Source organism: Staurois parvus, unplaced genomic scaffold, assembly GCF_062004578.1.
Source record: "Staurois parvus isolate SC_StPar_1 unplaced genomic scaffold, SC_StPar_1.0 ptg000061l, whole genome shotgun sequence".
Taxonomy (NCBI): domain Eukaryota; kingdom Metazoa; phylum Chordata; class Amphibia; order Anura; family Ranidae; genus Staurois; species Staurois parvus.
In genome coordinates, this window is record NW_028317857.1 from 1530185 (window position 1) to 1554474 (window position 24290).

General features: G+C 40.9%; 1 protein-coding gene across 17 annotated transcripts in view; it reads left to right on the plus strand.

Moving 5' to 3' along the window:
- The window catches only part of SVIL (supervillin), a 345773-nt gene that overhangs the window by 220976 nt on the left and 100507 nt on the right, over positions 1 to 24290 (plus strand). For 11 of the 17 annotated variants that reach the window (XM_089668670.1, XM_089668672.1, XM_089668669.1 and 8 more), the window contains 4 exons: positions 926 to 1021; positions 6782 to 7037; positions 12943 to 13534; positions 23247 to 23460. In XM_089668670.1, the coding sequence (XP_089524796.1) occupies positions 926 to 1021; positions 6782 to 7037; positions 12943 to 13534; positions 23247 to 23460 (1158 nt within the window). The remainder of the gene's footprint in view (positions 1 to 925; positions 1022 to 6781; positions 7038 to 12942; positions 13535 to 23246; positions 23461 to 24290) is intronic. The other 6 variants (XM_089668666.1, XM_089668674.1, XM_089668677.1 and 3 more) reach the window with 3 other exon arrangements.

The following is a 24290-nucleotide window of genomic DNA, read 5'->3' on the forward strand; positions in this document are numbered from 1 at the left end:
CTTAGTACACCTTTTTGTCCCATGTTCCTACGTTTATCATAAGCTTAGTACACCTTTGTCCCATGTTCCTACGTTTTGTCATAAGCTTAGTACACCTCTGTCCCATGTTCCTACGTTTTGTCATAAGCTTAGTACACCTCTGTCCCATGTTCCTACGTTTTGTCATAAGCTTAGTACACCTCTGTCCCATGTTCCTACGTTCGTCGTAAGCTTAGTACAACTTGTGTCCCATGTACCTACGTTCATCATAAGCTTAGTACACCTTTGTCCCATGTGCCTATGTTCGTCGTAAACCTAGTTTCAGGGTTAGACCGGGTAACCCATCAACCCCCCCCCCCCAACCTCTCCAGCCATCTGCCAGTGTAGCAATCAATGAGATGGCTCCTTGATAACTGTCGTATGTTTATGCAGCAGGAGGAATGCAGAGGAACGGGAGGCTGTTGCCCTTCCCTCCCTCTACAAACTTTTTGGTTGTCCTTTGGAGCATGCTTACAGACAAGACAAGCATCCGTTATCAAGAAGCCTTCTCCTTGATGGCTGCGTTGTTGGATGGCTCCAGCGGAAGAGGTGGGGGCACTCTCTTTGACCTTGTAGCTAGGCATACCAAGCACGTAGGAACATGGGATAGAGTACCCATAGAATGCTGAAAATGAGAAGGTGAAAGTTTTTTTTAATTTAAAGCTGACTATGCTATATCTTTGCCAGAAGTTCTGCTTTAAATGTAATTGTCACATAAGACAGAGTTTTATGAAAGTGTTTGCAAGCAAAACCAGTTGCCCATTGCAACCAGTTAGATTTCATCTTTGTTTCAGTTCATAAACCGAAGAATCTGGTTGCTATCGGTAATAGTTTTTCCTTCAAAAAACATTTGTTCTTTTTACGCTCATTTTCTGTTCTTCTTTCTCCCTTTTTCACAATTTTAAAGCAAGCCTAGTCCTGCTGCACACACAGTGACCACAAACACTGCCACCTCCAGCATCTCTAGCCCCACTGTAACTCAGAATGCTGTGCAACGTATCAGGTACTACAGGGGAGCATCTTGCATGTGGAAACAGAGCAGCCATGCAGTGCAGCAGATGCCTCATTAATAAGTAACATCTTTTCTAATAACACCTGTTGCAGTCATTTTTATACTAACTCTTTGTCTATGGCAGATGCATGGTGTTTAATTGATGTGACACTATTAACTCCTAATAGGTTGCTTGCTCATTTACATTTCTTCCTTCTGTGTCACCTTACTGTGAACATGAGAAGAGCGACTTTTCCACTCTGAAATACCATTCTTATTCCCTAAATATACTTATTACAAATACATATTATGGCTCAACCTTTGAATGCTTGCAATGTTACATTCTCCCAAGATGGATTTTAGTTTTTAGGTGAACTGTGGTGCACTTTATTAGCCAGTGAATAAATTAGAAATGATAGTGTGGTGTTTGTGGTCCTTTAGGATTCCTTTACACCATGTGCCGAAGCAACAAATCTGGAGCAGCAAATCGGCTTCCATTTTCAGCTTGTTCAGTTAGGCTTTTCAAAGGAAGGTCAAAGTTGACTGGTGGTCTTTGCACAACTGCTCTAGATTCTGCCTGCTTCAGGTTTGGTGAATTCTCAGCTAGAAAAATCCAGGGCACAGAGAAAACAGATGTGTACCCTGTTCATGCCAAATTGCTAGTGTAATGAGCAGAGCTAAACTGCTAAGGATATAAACGTGGATCAATGCAACTGAAAGAAAAAAAAAAAAAGTCTAGTATTTTGACCCTTTTATTGCCCTGTTTGTCAGATATCAACCAGCCACCTACAAAAGAATGCACATCAACGGATGTCGGCATGCATAAAAATAATCCCACTTGCAGAGTTCCCGTTTGGGGCATCCAGTGTCCATATTAAACTTGCCTTTGTCTCACACTCCTATTCCTTTCCTCTACTGCTTAAGGTTATGAATTCATTTTACTTATAAGGTGAAAGCCCAATTATAGTTTTAAAAGTGAAAAGATACATTTAGGGTGATGAAAAACACGTGTTATTATAGTACAGTGAGATTTGCAGTGCTCATGCTTCTTGCTGATTGAAGAGCACTAGCACTGACTTAGTAGGGGCGAGTCGGACTGCTGCAGAGAGACTGATTCTCTCGCACAGATGGGAGCAGTCCTTCTCTGCTGCTTGTGCCTTGGATTGGTGCTGGAGGCAACTTTAGGGAACACTTAATAGTAACACATTTAGACCTCTTTCACTTGGATGTAAAACTTGACTGCCCTCTGAAAAAGGATCCACCATGGTTTGATTTTTAGACTGTGGTTGACAGTTTACAGGCTTTCAGAAGGCAATATTGCCACCTTCTACTTTCCTGTGTGTGGATATCTATCCCAAGCTGTCTTTTACATGCGAGACAGGTGATGCTGCGCATTAAAGTTAACATGCCGAGTCAAAATTGTTGCACTGTGAAGCATCACGTCTGAAGCAATGTGAACTCGTCCAACCACCATGCAGTCTTGCAGGGAGGAGTGGTCCAAGTAAATGGCCTGTTTTTACTGCCCCTCCACCACTAGTGTGAACTAAGCTTAACAAACGTCTTTTTCTTCATCCTCAATGTATCTTTTTTTTTTTTTTTTTTTTTAATGCAGCCTTCACTAGGCTTGAACATATTTAGGTGCTAATTTTTTCATCTGATGCCTTTTAGTTCTGATACAGTAAGGCAGGGCAGTTGAATCAGTGTTAAACCTAAATACTTTTTTTTAGCCATCTTGTTGTTTTCTATTTAAACAAACCCTTGTCTGGATTTTACCTGTTCCTAGAAGGGAGCTGTAGACACAGCTGTACCACTGGCAGAGCACAGAAACAGTGGTATTCCAAAGACACAGCTAGTTGGCAAGAGGTCAAAACTATGATTAAGGGAATAGCACAAGTGAAATATGCTATACTAACAAGTCTGTTGTGTGTTACAATATCAGCCTGGAAATAGAGTAGGGCTTAAAGTGTTTACAAAGCCTTAAACATTTTTTACCTTAATGCATTCCTTGCATTAAGGTAACAAATGTTACTGTTTAGTCATGATAATCCCCCCCCCCCCCCCCCCCCGCGCGCTTACCCGAGCCTTCATTCAATCCAGCGCTCTGCACGTCTGCAGCTCTTCTCTCCCCTCTATTCCTGGTCTCACAGACTTTACTGAGGCAGCAGGAGCCATTGGCAAAATCAATGCCAAATACTGCAGCAGCAGGAGATCAATGCCAAAAATGAGGGGGCGGGGCTGAACCCCGCTGTCTGTGTCTTTAGATGCAAATAGTGGAGCTCCGGGACGCAGAATTGCTCCCATTGAAAGCGACTTTTGATGGGGGCACTCAACAGAGAGGTGGTGTCAGGGAACACTGGCGGGGGAACTGAGAGAAGGAGATTCAGGACCCCACTGTGCAATTCCATTGCACAGAGCATGCAAGTATAAACCGGTTTGATGATGTGGGTTTTTTTTGGTGGGGGGTGGATTTACAATCATGTTTAAAGGGTTGGTTCACTTTTTCAGAAAAAATGGAAAGGTTAAATAACACTGTACACTTCCAGTACGCTGTACTTGCCTCCATAGGTGATGAGCTGTCAGTGCCAATGCAGCTGGTGCAGTGGTTTGGGGGTTTCAAATCCTCACTTTTCTCCCTCTGCTTTCTGCAGCAGTTCCAGAACAGATTAGAACAATGCCCCGTGCCAGTGCTGACCAATCTGAATCACTCTGATCTGTCCTGGAAGCAGAAAGAAGAGGAAGAAGAGCAGCGATTTCAAATCCTCAGGCACCTGCAGTGGCTGTATGGGCTCTGGCAGTACATCACCCATGGGGGCAAGTACAGTGGAACCTGGGGGGTAGGTGGGGGTGGTTGAGGAAGCTGTAGTTTTCAGAGAGTGATCTTGCACTTTAAAGGATAAATGTGTTTTTTTTTGTTTTTTTTTTTAATTGGCCAGCCCTGTTTTGGTCCCATTTCCCTCTCTGCGTAGGCGCCAGGCCTTGGTGGCTGTATGTGCAGTGTGATATTAACACTTCACTGGACCTATACAGGCTGGGCAGCTAATAGCAAACTCTCTTCAAATGGCTGTATTTGGAAAGCTGTTTAATGGCCCATTATCACCTATGGCTTTTTACCTCATGGTAATGCATATCGTATGTACTTTCCAGCGCCTCAGGATATGCACAGCAAAAAGGGAAGCTAAGGGTACCAGGACAGCGACAACCAAAGGAAATGTTTTAGGGGTGCAGCCCTCCTCAGACTGGGAGATCAGCCACTAGATAAGGAGAATACAGGTGGCGCACACACCTATTGCATTATCCAAGGTTTATTGAAAGGAGTGAAAAATAAAAACATACTCACAGACGAAGCATGTATATAAAAAGCATTGCAAAATGACGATGGCCACAACGGCAGGCAAGGTATTCCCACTGTCAGTGCAGTCAAATTACTGACGCGTTTCGGGGACGAATCCCTTTCCTCAGGGCTAATGTCCAGCCTCTGATGCAGATGTGTAATGAATGGATAATGGGAGCCTTGCTGGTGATGCCTGGCATCGTCCCCGAAACGCCTCAGGCATTTGACCGCACTGACAGTGGGAACACCTTGCCTGCCGTTGTGGCCATCGTCATTTTGCAATGCTTTTTATATACATGCTTCGTCTGTGAGTATGTTTTTTTTATTTTTCACTCCTTTCAATAAACCTTGGATAATGCACTAGGTGTGTGCGCCACCTGTTTTCTCTTTATCATGGTAATGCATATGTAGATGTTTGCCATTGGTTTTAATGGTACCATTTCATCTGTGTGGTGTATTTACATGCGTTGGCTGAAAAACGTAGGAAAACACACAGATATGAAGCAACCTAAAAGGGACCTAATTCTTGTGGGTTCCTCCAGATATAAAAGGGCTGATCTGAATGGTTCAAAGCACCCACTTGCTCTCCGCAGCTTTGCATCTAGTCTACAATATAGTGGTTGGGCAAAACCTGCCTATTGATTACATTAATTCGCAGTGTACCCCCCTCTACTCAGCAGAAGACCATTCATAATGCCACCAAATACTAATAATGCTAAGCATTCAGCAACCATCTGAACATAGCTCTGAAAGAGGAAAGAAAACAAGTCCTTGCCATTTGGCTACATCTTCTATTTCAGGAATGGAAAATTTTAGAAAACTACATTTACTGTAGTGTTTTCTATGTGTTCATAGAGATTCTTCCAGAAAAATTGCCTGATTTTCCTCTTCTGTCTTTTTTTTTTTTTTTTTTTTTTTCTTCTGAACATTTTAGTACTGTTTTTTATGGTCCTTTTATTCTCATTGCTCTTGGGAATGATGGTCTTGGGTTTTGTCCTGAATTTCTTATTTCATTTTCAAACTTTCAATATGGAAATGACAGAAGCTGAATAGTTATGAGCAGCAAAGCTTCCTTTATGTTGTGCATGTTTCATTGATTAGCCCAGTATATGTTTTGGTGTGTGAAATATATAGTGTGAGGTCCTGAATTGCAGAATGGTTAAAGTCAACTTGTCCTGTTATCAATATGTGGGTTGCCCTTGTTTGCTAATGATAGCCTACATATCGGCTCTCAGTATTGGTTTCCTTTAAAGCATGCTTTCCTAAAATTTTCAACACCTTCTCAGGTTAACATATGCCTGTGTATTTTAAATATTCCCAAATCACAAAATTTTCTAGTGACAGGCATTTGAGCACTACACGTTGCACCATGGCGAAGGGACCTTTCCTGTGTGCTATGATTTCCATATTGTGCATGCAGCAGCTTCTATAGGTGAAACATGGTATTGCACCAAAGGCATTTAGATTAATAACTGCACAAGTCATATGGTACAACAGAAGTCTAATTTATATAACATCTTAGCTTTGGTTATGGTGGATGGGTGAAAGCGAGAAACCCTGCAAGAGAGCTGCAACAATGCAGGAGTAGAGGTTCAAGGTTTAGGGGACAATAGGATACAATGTCATAATAAAAACAAAGGGAAGAAGTCAAATCAAATAGTTGGAACATGCAACTTTTGATCTTAGTTTTTTTAATTATGTTTATTGTTACTGTTATAGGAATGTTGCCATTGTATTTTGTAATATACCAAGATAAATAGACTTGGAATGATGGCAATGTCTTTTACTTGGTCCATTTGGGATGTAGCATGATGCTTCTTGTTTTTACTAGTAGGGGTGGTGCATTGGAGCTGAAATCTTGTTTTGGGAGGATGGGGTTTGTCGGGGATTTTTTTTTTTTTTTTTTTTTTTTTTTTTAAAGCAAACCTTATAGTTTTTGTTAAATTATGCAGCCAATCACATTGCTGTGTTGACTACTAGAGGGAGACTCCACAAAAATGTATGATATACAGTTATAAACCTGATCAAGTAAAATACAAAATATGCAATAAATATTAAATTATGTATTCAGTTAAATACTCACAAGCCTCCTTTATTTTGTATTTAGTCTCCTTCCAGTCTCTTATGACACCTATGACTTATACTACAGTATCTTTGTTTAATAAATTTACACAAAGTATCTGTTTTAATATTTCTGAATGTTCTATATGGTAATGTACTTTATAAGGGTAATAAACCAGAAATAACTTTTATTAGGTAACTTAAGTCTAGCAAATGATTTTTGCGTGCAGAGGACCATATACATGTTGATAACATTTTGATGGGTTTTGATGATTGGACCTGCATGTTTGTGTGTAAAAGCATGGGGTTTATGATATTGAAACACAGCTGTGTGCTCATGTCATTCTATGTTCTCCTCTACACTGTCCTATGTGCTGTAGTTTGCAGGCTTCAGCGCACCAGAAAGCCGCTTCCAAGATAGAGACAGAAGTGGTTAAAGAAACCAAGGTGGAGCAGGAGGAATCCGAAGAGCCAGACTCTTCCTCACTGTCCCTAGCAGAGAAGATGGCTTTATTTAACAAACTTTCACAACCAGTCACAAAGGAAGTGACAGCCAAAAGCAGACTGGATATCAGACAGCGGAGGATGAACGCACGATACCAGACTCAGCCCGTAACTCTGGTTGAGGTTGAACAGGTATCTCGTTTTGATTTTATCCTTTTTTTTTTTTTCTTTCTTTTTACTGTGTTATTTGTTAGCTTTTATACAGTGCCTTGAAAAAGTATTCATACCCCTTGAAATTGTCCACATTATGTCGTGTTACAAGGAAAAACAAATGTATTTTATGTGATACCAACACAAAATGGCACATAATTGTGAAGCGGAAGGAAAATTATAAATGTTTTTCTAAATTGTTTTTTTTTACAAATATCTGAAAAGTGTGGCGTGCATTTGTATTCAGCTCCCCAGAGTCAATACTTTGTAGAACCACCTTTCTCTGCAATTACCCAAAAACACTTGCAGCTATATGTCTCTACCAGCTTTGCACATCTAGAGAGTGACATTTTTGCCCATTCTTCTTTGCAAAATAGCTTGCACTCTGTCAGATTGGATGGAGAACATCTGTGAACAGCAATTTTCAAGTCTTGCCACAGATTCTCAATTGCTTATAGGTCTGGACTTTGACTGGGCCATTCTAACACATGAATATGCCTTGATCTAAACCATTCCATTGTAGCTCTTTCTGTATGTTTTACTGCTGGAAGGTTAACCTCTGCAACAGGTTTTCTTCTAAGATTGCCCTGTATTTGGCTCCATCCATCTTCCCATCAACTCTGACCAGCTTCCCTGTCCTTGCTGAAAAAAAGCATCCCCACAACATGATGCTGCCGCCTCCATGTTTCACGGTGGGGATAGTGTGTTCAAGGTAATGTGCAGTGTTAGTTTTCTGTAACACTTAGTGTTTTTTGCTTTTAGGCCAACAAGTTCAATTTTGGTCTCATCTGACCACAGCACCTTCTTCCACATGTTTGCTGTGTCCTCTCACATGACTTTTGTCAAACTGCAAACGGGACTTCTTATGGCTTTCTTTCAACAATGGCTTTCTTCTTGCCACTCTTGCATAAAGGCCAGATTTGTGGAGTGCACGACTAATAGTTGTCCTGTGGACAGATTCTCTCACCTGAGCTGTGGATCTCTGCAGCTCCTCCAGAGTTACCATGGGCCTCTTGGCTGCTTATCTGATGAATGCTCTCCTTGCCAAGCCTGTCAGTTTAGGTGGACAGCCATGTTTTGATAGGTTTGCAGTTGTGCCATACTCTTTCCATTTTTGGATGATGGATTGAACAGTGCACTGTGAGATGTTCAAAGCTTGGGATATTTTTTTTATAACCTAACCCTGCTTTAAACTTCTCCACAACTTTATCCCTGATCTGTCTGGTGTGTTCCTTGGCCTTCATGATGCTGTTTGATCACTAATGTTCTATTAACAAATCTCTGAGGGCTTCACAGAACAGCTGTATTTATACTGAGATTAAATTACACACAGGTGGACTCTATTTACTAATTAGGTGACCTCAGAAGGCAATTGGTTCCACTAAATCTAGTTAGGGGTATCAGAGTGAAGGGGGCTGAATACAAATGTACGGCACACTTTTCAGATATTTATTTATGAAAAATTTTTAAAACCATTTATCATTTTCCTTCCACTTCACAATTATGTGCCACTTTGTGTTGGTCTATCACATAAAATCCCAATAAAATACATTTACGTTTTTGGTTGTAACATGACAAAATGTGGAAAATTTCAAGGGGTATGAATACTTTCTCAAGGCACTGTATAATTGTTATCCTAGTGTATTTAGTGCAAGGTTAAAGTGAAATTGCAGCTGAAATATTTTTTTGTTTTGGATAACTAAGAAATGGTTATAAACCTCTTCACTTCATGTCCCAGTGATCACAAAGGAAGTGAGAAAAAGCCCCTTGATAGAGACATAGCAAAAAAGCAGAAATATGTCTTGGTCATTCCTGCAATTCCCCACTCTATCCAAAACAAGATTTTGGCTGGAGTCCAACTTTATGGTGCCGATGGTCATGTTATATCTGCTTGTAATTGTGACGTGTTCGGTCCGCTTTTGTACCCAAGAAAAGAAATAACTTGCTGAGATGTTGAGCAGATGAGAGGGTAGGAGGCTTCATTGGCATGTGGGTAGTCAGTGCATGGATAGTTTGAGGGGAACTTGACATGCAGACCTAAAGAATAATTCCAGCCATGTCATATTTGTACATAGTTGCATTGGTCCAGCTTAAACAAATATAACCATGTATATACCACACCTGGCTGATGACCCTGGAAGCTGGAAATCACTGAAGTACATGCCGCTTCTGGTTTCCTTGTTGAGCGGCTGGACTTCTGCAATCTTAACACAAGAGGTTTGTTGTTTGGTGCAGACATATTGCATTTTTTGAATGATTGCAAAAGTTCTCTGAGAACATGAAGTGACCACTAGTGGTGCACTGAAATGAAAATTCTTGGATTGAACCCAAAGATTTAGAATGCATGTGACCGAAAACCGAAATGGACAGTTTAAAAAAAAAAAAAAACATTTTATTTATTTATATATATATATGGCACCTTTTTGGCCAATAGGACGCTTTCACACTGAGCAGTTTTTGCTGCACCTTTGCGTTTAAAAAAAAAAAAAAAAAAAAAAGGTACGAGAAAAGATTTTAAAAAATGCATCCCTTTAAATTCAATGTATGTATGTCTTCACACTGGTTCGTTGCACTTCCCTTGCGGTGTTAAAAATCCTGCTTGCCTCGTTTACGGTGCATATTTGGCGAGTTAAATTAAGCACCAAAAACGCACCTCCCCACTGTGGCTTGGATCACACCAATGTGTTTTTTAGGGCTTTTTGCAGAATCACACAGTCCATTTAACTTAGCTTCCTACAGGACACGTTCACATATATGCTTTTTTTGAGCTGCTGCGTTTTTTAAAATATCAGCGACTTTTTAAAATGCGAAATGGTGAATTTGTGGTTCAGTAGACTTCAATGGAGACACTGCAGCAAGGGCATGTGTGTTCTTGACACGTTTTCATGCATTTGCTGTGTTTTTTTTTTTTTTTTTTTTTTTTTTTTATGCATTTTTAATCTGCCCAGCAACAAGTTGGCCAAAAACAAAGCATTCAAAAAGAGCAAAACGCGTCAAAAGTATCAAAGACACGCGTGCAAAAATGCAAAACAAACAAAACGCAAATTGCATTGGTGTGAACCAGACCTGTAATACATTGAAAACCCGTCAAAAATTCACGTGTTGCGTTTTGATGCATTTGAGCCCCATGACCTATGAAAAACACACTCTAAACGTGTCAACTTCACAGCAAAATCGCACGTTTTTGGCAGCCATTATCGGCAACTTTTTTCCTATCTGAAAAAACGCAGATAACACCATTTTCAGCCACCGGTATATTAGTGCATTCCTAGTCCCCCTGTCTCTCCACCTCATCCAAATTAGTGATATTCAGATTTAGTTGGCAGTTTGCATTTTCAAAATTTTGAATAGCGTTTGCAGAAGTTTGTACATTTTGTCAAGTTTTTTTCGTAGTCTGCATCCAACCTGGGGAATGTTAGCATTTCTGTTTGTCCTGATGGCCATTATCACTGAAATAAGAAATTTTTTACAGTTGCCACCAGAACAGGAGGGGAGAGGAGAACTATCATTGGGGACACCTGTTCTGGTAAAAAGCGTTCCAAGAGTGTTCTCATTTTGTAGAAATTTCCTCTCCCTTTCTGTAATACCAGAATTGAAAGCAGATCTCCCCAGCAGGACACAGGCAGCAAAGTATACACCGACAGGGGCTCTAACTCTTTCCTACTCTATCCAAAACTGGAAAAAGGTTATGGCTATAAATACACTGAATCCAGCTGCGTAGACTCCGCACAATTTCAATACGTTTGTGTAGGCAGAAATATAACTGGAAAACTTAGATCATAATGAAACCGGTATAACAGTCATAACAGATTGTAACTGTAGATGTTGGCAGTTATGTGTAATTGGTTGTATAGAAAGGAAAAAAATGGGAAAAAAAAAACTTTCAAAGGAAGGTAGTGGAAATGTTTTGGCAGTTACCACAAAAACCTAATCTTCTGATCTGCATTGAAGCCAAAATGACCTTGAGGAACCTGGCATTATCAGTAGATTGAGGCTTCCATGGAAGGTTTCCTTTAAATAAAAATGAAGTACAAGCTGCTCTTACCCCACCCAAAATCTCATTACAGACATCTGACTAGTCCCTAAGGCTGACGAATGTACCTTGACTCAGGTGCTGAAGCTCAGAGTAGATTCTGGGTTTTCTGCACATCTAGGTGTTTGCCATCCTGTTTGCCTCAAGGCTTTTTTCAGATTCTCATTTTTATGACGCTCTCTATCATTCATAGTTGACAAAGTGATGCCATTAGTGTTGGTTTACTAAAAAAGTGGAGGCGAGTGAGCAAAGTGTTAGTGAAGAAGGTGAAACTGTGTTCACTCTGGATACTCGCAATAGCAAAGGGAGAAAAAAAAATTGCATGCGATTGGGTATATAAAGCGGAGCTTCACCCAAAAGGGGAAGTTCCGTTTTAAGTCCTCCTCTCCCCTCCTATACCTAATTTGGCATTTAAATATTTTTTTGGGGGGGGTAGCAGGTACCTAGTTTTGAAAGGTTCCCACTTCACTCCGATTGCCTAAGGAGTGGAAGTTTTCTCCCCCTCCCTCCTCACGGTCTTCTGGGAGACGTCATGGATTTCAGAAGACTGCAGGACCATTCACGAAGTGCAGCATGGCTCGCGCATGTGCAGTGACCAGCCAGCTGTGGTACCCACACTTACGATACCGGTGCTAGGAACTCAAAGGCTAGTCAAACTAGCCTGGGTGAGAACGGTGCTGGATCCATGGACAGGTAAATGTCCTATAATGAAAAGTCAGCAGCTACAGGATTTGTAGCTGCTGACTTTTAATTTTTTGTTACAGAGTAGAAAACCACTTTAAGAGTCAATATTTTAGCAAAGAGTATGTTCACTTTGCAAACGGAATGTTTGTAAAGAAGCTAAAGTAATCTGACTGTTAATCCAAAAACATCTAGGACACAGCAGAGAACCCTTTTAGATGTTGGGTGGTCATCTTTCTGCAAATACTCTGGCACAGACTTGCTTTATACCCTTCAGCAGGTTTTCAGGACAGATATTCATAGAGATGTAACAATACGTTTTTGGGGGGGATTTTGGGAATGTTTCATATATTTGTGCTCTTCTTTCCTTGAGTACATATCTTCTAAAATGTAAACTTTTATACTATTCCATGTAGTATAACTGAAGTGACATTTCAGATTTTGATGCCTCACGGGTGGCAAGGTCTTGTAGCGATATAGTGAAAATGTCACACATTAATGCTCTAATGTTCTATTTGTGTGATTTCTTTAAAAGTTAAAAAAAAAAGCCTAAAACCTTACCTATTTTGTAATTTTTCCTTTTGTAATTTTGTCCTTTCGTTTGTCTGGTGCCCATTTATGGCCAGTCCTGAGGCATTGGGGTATCTGCAAAAGGATATTGGGCACTTGTGTCATTCTGAAGAATTCATGAAAGTAAAAAAAAAAACCTTCAGCCTTTACAGCCACTTTAATTCTCTCCAGTAGTGATATTCTTTGGCTTGAGTTCCACTCTCCACCAACCTCCCTTGATACATTCATTAAAATGTGATCTCTTTCACTTTTACGCATATTTTATGTTCGAGAATGCAAGAGGAGACCTGAGACTTTGTCAGGGTAGGATGAGCAATATTAGGAGCTTAAGTAAAAAGATCGAACTACTAGACTGCCTAAAAGATAGGAGAAGCCAATCTATGACTATTAAATGGTGAACCGACCGTTTAAAAGCTGCATTAGAAGCAAGTGGCATCTGTAGAATGCCCAGCTATGTATGAATATTTTTATTGTGTGGCAGCTTGTGTTTTATATGTAGTTTCTCTTTAAATGTAGTAAATGGAAATCTCCTGGCCTAACATAAATGGGGAAACTCGATTCTCCAACTGACATGTGTTTCTGGTTTGTTGGCTATTTGTGCAGTTTAAGAACGGAGGTGAAAAGATCGCTCCATTGTCTCAGACCGTTGTAACATCTGTGGCTACTCTGACGTCCCGGTCTTCTCCTGTCTACCCCGGGGACATGAATGTCACAAAGTCATCCAATTACGATGAGAGAATATCAAATATCTCCACCGCTTCCACTCTGCTTCACACTTCGATGGAGACAGCAAACACTACAGAGCGGAGCTCACTACTTTCTGAGTCCTGGAGCTCTCCATTCGCTGATAAACTCAGAGAGGCTGAACCAAGAAAGCCACTGTTTGAGAGCAGAGCTCTGGTCACAGAGGAGAACAGTCTGAGAAAGTATAGCCTTGCTCAGAAGGAAGTCCCCCATCCTGTGCTGGATGTGTCAAAGGAGGAGGAATCGGCCAGAGAGCAGAAGAGGCTCGGGCATGTTATCTCAAGTAAGAGCACAGTGGAATTGCTCAGCCCACGGACACTGTTACAACCTGCTGTGCAGCCAGAGCTGCCAATAGCTGAAAGCTCCCCGCAGGTAGAGGTGGATGACATGAAGCCAGAGAGGCGGAATCTGCACTCAGAAGCCAATGCATGGAGCGTTAAAGGTGCTGCTGGTAAGAAGCTTTTTACATTTCTGGTTTATAAGAAGGTGTAGCTTTGCATCAGAGTACATTCATTCAGGCCTCCATTGAGCTTATTAACAGATAAAAATTCCACGTTGTGCAGGATTCACATTTCACTCGTCCCCAGCTGGAGGTACGCTCCTTTTCTTTGTGTCTCTCTCTGCCAGCATTGTGAATATAGCTTGAGAATATCAGATTATGATCATTCTTAGACCTGTGTCCACTCTTTGCTGAAATGTTCTACAGCTGCAAACCAGCAAACATACTCTCACACATCAGTAATTTATCAGCATCACTGACTTGTCATGCCGACAGAGGAATTGGGTGACCTAGGATACAAGTGGTAAAAGGAAAGCTTTACTGAACTAATATGGAGGCTAATGTTAGTTGCTTGGCTAATATGTTGGTCCTAGGGCTGCAGTCCTTTGTCACTGATCAGAAACAAGTATGTCAATCAGGAGTTCTGACTTAATTCTGACTACACTTTCCACGTGCCTTTTCTGGTCAGTGAAGTATTAAGGTCAGTGTCAGCCTGAAGCTAGCATTGTCAAAAGATGATCAGAAATGGCTGCCCACCTTATTTTGTTTTTACATAGGATTTCTTTAAACTGTATGTAAAATCTGATTTTTTTTTTTTTTAGATATATTTCTATCTGTGCCCCCTATAGGAATATTCTCTCCTCTTATTGTCCTGGTGACCATTGTCACTGGTACAGTAATTGAGGGGAAACTGAACATTTTTAAATTGTGACAGGAAGTGAGGGGAAATCTTCCAATGAGCAAACCTGTTCTGGTGAAAACGGTTTAAGAGAGCATGTCTCTTTTGAGAGCGATCTTCTGCTTTCTTCAACAAAAAGTTTCTGAAAATCCCAATGGGACACAAAAAATAAACTGACAAGGGTTTTAAGCTTTTCCTGTTCTAGCTAACGTATTGACATTACATATACTTTACTGCAGCCAAAGACCTAATACAAAATCCATTGTGGTGCACTGCACTTAAAAAAAAAAAAAAAAAAACCCAAAACACCATGTATGTTATTTCATCAGTTTTCGAGCACTGGCAGCCCATTCATAATAAATGGTCTGCCTTAATGCAGTGAACATTAACGCATGCCATAATGCGTATTAACACGTGTATTATTGCAACATAAAGCTTTAGTGGCCCCTAAAGGTAACCAGGTAAAAAATATACCTATATTCCTAGTTATGTGGGAACTCTGCTCCTGCTTGAAATACAACACAAGGCAGAGTATGAAGGACTCCAACTGCATCATGGGAGCAGCCACATGGAATTTTTATTATAACAGACGAGAGTTAAAGCAGTATTGAACTCAAAAGCAAACATTTATTATATTTAAACTTACCACTTTTTAGATTTGATGGCTGCATTAGTTTTCTTTTTTAGGCTTGCTTTGTTCTATTTTCATTTGATGATCCAGCCAGTAAGTCTGTTTTTCAAATTCTGCAGCAGAGTGTATCAGTTGATACATTGATGAGACAAACCATTTAACACAAGGCAGGGGTGTTTACAATGGTCAGCTTTAGTTTATGTAAAACCTTTATCCCAAAAAGGAAAAACTGATTAAAAAGTGTGAGCTGGAGTTTGGCTTTAGTTTGTTAGTGTATTTAAATCTGCTAGTACATCTAACACTCCCCTAACCCCACACTGACCGTACCGCTGTCTGCTGTGCCTCCTGTGCTCGTTTATCGAGAGTGGTGTCTCACTAATACAAGAGGTGTGTTACTGGCCAGTTCACTGATCACAGGTGAAAGCTGCAATATATTACATTGTTGGGTTTTTAATACCACTTTAAATATTGCTGCACAATGATTTCTTTTCAGACTAAATAGGAGGTACAAGTCTCTGTTTGCTATATACTTTTTCAGAATATAAATATATTTTGAAGCAAAATATTGGTTTCTGTTGCTGAATTCCTTAAAAAAAAAAAATATTGCCTGGCTATATGCCAGAACAAGCATGTAAAGTCAAGTCCTGACAAACTTGTTTCTAGGGTTGGCTTTGAACTGATGAGGCTAGCTTGACAGCCATGCAAGTAGCATTTTCAAGAGTTGGTAATCAGTGGCTGCCTCTTTATTTATCCCATGACTCTTAGCCCATGTTCACACTGATACGGCGTGGCACATCGCATGTGGTTCACACAAGAACCACACCGCATTCCTGCGCAGATCACATGCGGTTTATGTGCTGTGCATTTTGTGTGGCTTATATCCCACCACATCTGCACCAAAAAAAGTGGATACAAATGGAGAAACAGAAAAAGGGCTCTGAGGAAGAGATTGTGTCCTCGAAACGCGTTAGCCAGTTGGTCATCCAGGGTTCCATCGTATGGACTCAGATGTTGTTTGGATCATACACCTTGTTCAGTTTGACATGCCTGTGTTATGTCCATTGTGAGAGTGATACCTATTTTTGTTTCTTTAATAAATTATTTTAAACGATAATGCACTAGGTCGGTGCGCCTTTCTCTGTTTCTCCCTTTGTATCCAGTGTATTCTGACCACCCCGGTCTGTTGAGGGCAGCAAACAGTGCATATTCCAGAACATTCCTATTGGGTCTACTGAGTCCTTTCCTAGCGCAGGAGTAAAGTGTTTGTTGTGTTGGATGCACCAAAAAAAGTGCAGGCCTATTTTTTTTTTTTTTTTGTCCACTCAAGAATCAGATTGCATGAGTGTGAACACCCATGCAACCCGATTCTACACATCTCGCCACATTTTGTGAACGGATTTCGGGGGGCGTCGTTAACTTAAAATACACACCTGCAGCGGTTCGTATGAACGGGGTGTGATTGTGGTGTGGAAATCACACAAAAACGAATTCCACACCGCATCAGTGTGAACCTGGGCTTACTCTATAGAAACACTGATTTGAGAAACTTTTTTTTTTTTTTTTTAAAGGTGTGGGACTCTGAGAACTTATTAAAAATGATGCTGACTTGACAGTAAAAGGTGGAGTAAGAGTACCTTTAGTGCCTTGGCGAAGAGCCAAGACCATCCATCTCCATGCTTCCCTCAGGAAAGGTTTCAGTTAAAGGCATTCCTGCAGGCAGACATCTGCTTAGACCATACAATCTCCAACACACACAGAGGTGTCAGATGAGGTAAAGCAAGGGTTGGATAATACACAACTTCAACTTCTGCTAATATGACAACACTGAGTGTAAAATAAAATGCAACAACAAAGCTGTTCGGCATTAGAGGGATCTGCTCTGGGAGTAGATGTATCTTTTTTGGTTAAGCTTCCATAAATATTGCAGCTGCTAGCTAAAATGTGGGACCAGATTTCATCTGCTCTGTACTGTTAGATTCTGTCTGCCATGTATCCTAGATGATCATAGATGTGTAAACAAACTGCATTCAGCTAAAAACATTTGCTTGGTTTAGGAGAAGGTTAGAACCCCTGTCTGGTATTTCCACTGTACGTAAAGAACCGTTAAAACCCCTGTCAGCTTTTTATTTCTGCCTGTGTCTCTGCTGCAGGTCCATCCTTATTGTATGGTAAAACCATTGTCTAGTGAGGGGGAGTCTATGGAACCAGAGCCTGGGGTAGCAGTGAATATTCTACAGGGGTTCTAATCCTTCTCCACTTTAAAAAAAAAAACAAAAAAAAGTTTTGGCTGGACATAAATATACTCCAGTGGTTAAATAACTGGTGTATTACTATCCCGTCCTGTCAAAGCCATTTTTTAGTGCTGTAATAATGTGTCCAACAATTACTCTGTTGTGCAACACTGTACCCAAATTTTATTTTATTTTTTCAGAGAGCTTTATTTTGGTGGTATTTAATAACGTATTTTAAGAAGTACTGTTATAAACATAGCAGATGAAAATGCCAGGACAGTATGAACACCCCAGAAATACTCCTTTTTGGAAACTAGACACCACAAAGTGATCTAATTTTTTTTTTTTGGTGATAATTGATTGGAAAGTAAATAAACTAAGGAGGCTACCAATTTATAAGGAAACTTTCTCTGACAAGAGGACTGTAAAGGATAATTTCTACAGTCTGTTTCTTTTCTGGCCATTATTAGTCATTTATTTTAATTCTTAAAGCGGTATTAAAGCCAAATCCAGAAATGTTATGTAATACAGTTTACCAATCATTCAAAAATGGTGGCTGCATTATTTTTTTTTAGGCTTTTTTTCCCCCTCTGTTTTCATCTGGTGATCTGGCCAGGAACACGGCTCTTAGAGTGGCCCCTCTCTGGATGAATGAGCAACAGACATGCCTTTGGACAGCAGCATTGTCATTCTGGGGGATGGGAATATTTGATATACTAACAGATTTAGATACACTAACAAATTGAAGCCAAACTCCAGCTAATACTTTATATATGGTTACAAAAAACATTTTTTTCCCATTTGAGATAAAGGTTTTACAAAAATAAGAAATAAGTCTAACTGCTACATCTGCAGGACAGCTTGTTCTGTTGAAAAACTGACTTACTGGTTGGATCACCAGCTGAAAATAAACTAATGCAACCATCACATCTAAGAGTTGGTAAGCTGAAATATAATGTTTGCTTATGGGCTAATATGCTTTACTGTAAAGGTCACATACTGTACAGTGGGGGAGTAGAGATTAAGGGGTTGCAGATGGACAGGATAAGGGAGGTGAGGGGTTAATATACAGGTTACATCAGAGACACAATGGAGCTGACCTATGTTGTAGAGGGGTGAATGACAATGGAGGGCTGGATGGCACGGTTTCTAGTATTGGATGACACTGGTGCTAGTTTACACTGGGTGCTGGTTGTGATCAGTGTGGGAGAAAAAAGTGAGAGCCGGCTGCTAATCACAGCCCCTGTTGACATTGTGTGGATGCTGTAATGGTCAGTGATCACGTGGTAGAGAGCCACTCTCATTGGCTCTGTACCCTTTTTTATGATATGTACTGTCCAATGAACTGTGTGATCACAGAACTTTGCTCCTGTCGAGGGGCATGCAAGGGCAAAGTTTAAAAATGAAAACTGTCTCTTGCTCTGTTATATGCACTTGCCCTGTTATATGCACTTACCATCCATTTATGTACAGTGGGAGGACAGACGCTGGTTAAAATCTTTTATATTGTGGTTGTTCATTGTTTAAAGGCACTTGCATTGTTTTCTCCAATGGGAAACACCTAAAAAAAAATTCTGTTTATATTACAGTTACAAGGTTTTTTTTATTATACATCCATTGCTAATTAGGTAGTTATGCTTGGAATAGTGTGTTTTGAAAGCTTTCAGGAACCCAAAAAAAAATTGCAGTTTCCTAGCCATAATTGGCCAGACACACAGGAGCTGTTTGATGGTAGGGCTATCCAGATTTTTCCATGACAACTGCATATGTACAGGGAGAAGAATGGAAAACCTGAATGGAGATTTTCACCTGGTTCACCCATTTTCACATTTGGCATTTAGTGGCATAAAATACCACATCATACATGGCTCAGTATTCTCATATAACACAATCCATCAGGCACAGTAATAAAGCTTCACAAGTCATTTTCTGCTCTTGGGATTATCTACTGTCTTGGAAAATGTCTTCCACCAGTGAGCAGTTGTTCTCTTTGCACATAGAAAAAAGGGGATCAGCTTCTTCACCATGTGTGCACCAAATGTTCACAAACTGAGGGGAGAAGTCATAGCAGGGCTACTAGGAAAAGTAGAAAAAAAAAAAAGCTGTGCCAAGGTATGTGAGCACTTTTCAGCACCCCAATGTATGCTAGGGTCTAAAGGAACCTCTTCGTTCATATTGCTGAAAGACGCCAAGCACTACTTAGGCTCAAAGAGTCCATTACAATAAATAGCTCAGTACAGATGGGTGTTCAGCGGATTGCAAGCTACATATTGTACTGCCATTAAGAGCCCATTCGCACTGTAGAATGCTGCGTTGCTGTACCCGTTACCCACACCATGTTCAAATGGTGTTCACTATTTTCCTTGGGAGCTGCAGCGGGTGTCTGTGCAAAGATAACGGCACCCCAAACACAGGGCACAAACGCAGTTCATTTGCCCGCACTATCGCATGGTACAAAAGTACCTTGCAATCCGGTTGCCGTACCTTTCCAAAAGTAGTACATTCAAAATGAATGGCCTGAAATCGCACTGCGCAGAACTGCAAATGAATCACATAGGAAGATGCAGCTTGTTCCTCTACAATTCACATGCAGTTCCTAGTGTGAATGGGACCTAAAGCACACAAATCTTTCAGCAGACCTCTTGGGGCACACATACAAAAAATATATTTGGTATATATTCCCCTGTTGTGAGGTCATTGGGGTAGGAGGTAGGGTAGTAAAATGCTGAAATCTTAGAACCTTTGTCAAGTTGATTCTGAGAGATTTCACCTATTTCCTGTCCTTTTCCACAAATCTAACAGGTTCCTGCTCCCACACTATACAGCACGGATAGATGAATTTGCAGTGCCGGCTGTTGTATTCTGACACCTGGATTTGATGCAGTTCCTGTTTGGGTGACAAGTTTTATGCCTGCCTCCTTTTCATTTAAAGATTGCTGGGAGGGAAGGTACTGACAGGGCCACCCACCTAGCAAATTTGTGCTGGTTCATCCATAACCAGTCGAAATTTGCCCAATGTATAGCCAGCTCAACTCTTCTTTACTGTATCTAGAACTAGTTGTGCTGCAAAATGACACTACAGCCCATCTTTACTTGTCTGGTTTTCCCTGGAGTTATATCACCACATGCCCCGTCCAGTGCTGGGAGTACAGCTCAGCAGTGAAAGTCATATGGACAGACTTGCCCTTGTGACACACAAGTTGGCTGTCACACACCCATGTCTGGTGTACTCTGTGTTTACAACATCCTGTATGTATAACAGTGTGGCTGTCCTGATCGCAGTGCCCTGGGGGAAAACAATATAAATATTGCCATCTCTCAATGACTCATTAAATGTTCTCTGAGCTGCAGTTAAACCTTTTCCTTCCCGTGAACTGCTTTTATCTTGGGAAATTCAGCACAATGCTTTGTTCTTAGATTCTACTCATATAGTAAGGCAGCATACATACTGGCATCAAATGGGAACAGCACATTCTGAGGCTGGTCATACATACATGGTTAGACTTTAATTCAGAAAAGTCATTCGTCAGAGTGGTTGATGATGCCATCATTGAGCAATCTAATTTTGTTTGAAGGCCCTTACATTTTTTTTTTTTTATCAAGACCTGCTATCTGAATGGATTCCCAGATGGAAATAACAAGTTTGTTGTATTGCTTATGTAATCAACAAAATAAGTATATGTGTGTGTGTGTGTGTGTGTGTGTGTGTGTATGTATGTGTATATATGTATATATATTTATATATATATATACATACATACATACATACACACATACACACATACACACATACACACATACACACATACACACATACACACATACATACATACATACAGAGCCCTCGAACCCCTCAGTTGTTATTGTACTGTCTCGTGTATCGTCTCCCATTGCAGTGTACAGAGCTGAGCAATCTGTTGGCGCTATATAGACACTGTATAATAATAAAATATACATATAATACACACACACGTGTTTGTGTACACATATTGGACATCGAGTACAAATCATATTTTGTTTACACTATAGGGAAACCTTGTGTTCTTTCCTGCATTACTATGCCATGTATACCATCATTTAAAAGAATGAATATTTGGACCGCAAAAGTTCTGATTTTATATGAAATTGGGGACTGCATCAGCAGTTAAAACTTTGTTCAATTAAATAAGATAATCGTTTCCATCCTTCAACCTCCAAGTTTCCTTGTAACTACAGACGAAAACGATGCTCAATCCCCATTTATCACTACAAAATGGAACAAAAGTTTTTTGGCCAAGATTCGAACGGTGTATGGCCAGCTTTACACCCCCAGTTTGAAAAGGGAAGTTAATAATCTTATTTTGCCTCTATGAACTCCAGTGACTGGCCATATTTAACCCTGCCATTCACCTAATTTGTGTTGCCTCTAAAGACCTTTGAGAGAAACAGGAAGGCTGATAATGCTGACTTCTGAAAATGCTAGTTGCCTGGCTGTTATGTGAATACCCTACTTCAATGCTGATGACCTGAAATCAGTGTGCATGTAAGGAATTCTGACATCATGCTGACTTTCTGGATCTGGTTGTTTGAAGTCAGTGATTTAGAAAGTATTGAGGTCAGAGACAGCCAAGTGGCAAGAAATTTCACAGAATAGCAGCTCTTGCATTTGTTTCATGACAAGTTTAAATATCACAGTAACATGGTGCTAACACAGAATATTTAAGATCCAATTCTTCATGGAGTCCATGTGTACTTAGACACTTACATGCATCCAACACTGACCATGCTGGCACATCAGCATCTAGTGTTCCCGAACGCAGCCTAAAGATCAGCCTTTCTCAACTCCAGAGGAACCCCTAAGATTTTCAGGTGTAAGGGAACCCTCACTAAAACTAATTTATTGGGTGTGGGAGGTGGTATTGGGGGGGGCTATGTTAGTGGTTGGTAGAATAAAAACCTTACAGTGGTGATCAGAGCATCACTGTTACAGAGAGCTAAAATGTTCATTGGTGCACTGTGGTTGGGATTGGCCCCAGAACTGTATATGCATCATCAAATGGATGGCCAATTGGCTACAGCTCACGCCTAGCAAACTCTGGGGGATCCCTAGGATTCCACAGGACCCTGATTGAGAATGGCTGGTATAGATGGTCTCCCAGTGTGTGAATGTCTGTTTATGGAAGAAGGGGATGTCATTACTCGTTTTCATTTTAGGCATACACAGGTGTCAAAATACTAGGAGCAGGGGCGTACTGACAACTCATGGGGCCCCTGTGTCCTTTCCCGAACTCAAAAAAGCCTATGAAAAAGGTACCAGGGGCATCTCATGGGGCCCCCTACTGACCCCGTGCCCTCGGGCAGTGCCCGAGTTTCCAAATGGTCAGTCCGCCCCTGACTAGGAGGGCTCTCTTCAGTCCTGCTGAGCACTCCTGACCCTGAAGTGAAAAAAAGTGCAGGCAGCCAAATGGCAAAATACACGTGCAAAGCATTGACTGTGTGTCATGCCCCTCACCATCACTTAAATCTGGAACCCCACTGTAGGGGAGCATCTGACAGCCAATCAAAGCTTTGAGCACAATACTGTTTAGATAATCTTCTACAACCCTGGGAGATGTGCAGATTTCTGTGTGTCTTTCTGCAGGAAGCCTTTCTGGGGAGTAAACCATTCTCAGTGCAACAATTGGGTGATAAAGCCTGTCTCTGCATTTTATGCTATATTTGTACAGTATCAGAAGTGATCGATCATGAGCATTTTAAGCAGGGAGTTTGATATTTTTAAGATGGCATCCCAACCACATGCATTCAGCAGTTATATGGAAAATGGAACAGTATGTGATCTTTTGTTAGAATGAACAATAGATCCGTGTACGCCTGTGATAGCACACCTTTTTTTTACGAGAGTCCATGCAAACAAGAGTGGAAACATTACCGACACATTACCATGTTGTGATTGAAGCAGAGGTCAACTGCATATAAAAACACTAGTTTTTAAGGAAACACATGTGTAACCAAAGGGATGAGCTCAGCAAGCAGATTACAGTGAAGGAGGAGGTGAGGCTGGGGAAGGGAAATGGGGAGGGGGGGGGTTACTAGACTGGGAGCCATGTGATTGCTCACTAATGCTGAGCCTCTCTTCACAATAAGCAGAGATTGTCAAGCCGGCCTCTGAAGCTCTTGGCTCCAGCACAGCACAGACACTTTCTCACACTTCAACGGCTGCATCCTACAGACCAGAGGCAGGCGAGCAAGAAGAAGAGGAGCTCTACGAAAGGACGGGCGACATCTCTCCTCCTGCCAACGAGGCCACATCACAAGAGGATATTGACATCAGCGGCAAAAGCATGTCTATTCGTGACAGGTACTGAGATTCCTCTAGATTGTTAACCCTTTAAATGTCTGCTGTGGCGCCACACACTTGCACAGCAATCTGCTTTCATCTTAATATAGGCAATATGTAGACTTTAAGTCAAAGGAGATTGAATTTCTATTGGTGTCTTAATTTATTCTAGATGCTTGTGTCAGATCAATTTAGTGCTGTGGCTGTTGACAGCGGATATCTGGCTGCTGTTGGCCACTGTATATCCCTCTGTGCTCCATGGCATTTAATACGCTCCATTATCTGTAAAAGGCTACACTCACACATCTGTATTTTCCACAAGGAGCAGTTGTAATGCGATGCATTTATGCAGTTCCTGCACGTTTTTTCATGCATTACCATTACTCCCCAAAGAAGGAGTATTTTCCTGAAAGCCTCACCTAGGATGCAACAAGCATGACGAGATGTGAACATAGTCCTATTGTAGCTTCATTGCTGATCTATTATTACAAGGGTTGTACAATTTTAAGAGCCGGTAAGCTCATTCTAGCAACACACCTTAATAAATGCAGGCATAAGCTCTATTTTTCAGCTGCTTTGGCTACCTAGCCACTGATTATGCTCCAATCCTACCCCACGGCCAACCTCCCTCTATTCTTACTTTAAACTATTGTGTTATGTACACCATTATAGCAGCACACAGATTCCTTGCCTGGATTTGCATTTTCTTTATTGTATGTATCCACTTATGCAGCCATTCTCAACCAGTGTTCCTCTAGGGGGTTCCTTGAGTTGTGACTGATTGACCTCCCATGTGATGGTGTCTACATGGTTCAAAGCCAACACCACTTGGCAGCGGCAGCCGCATGACA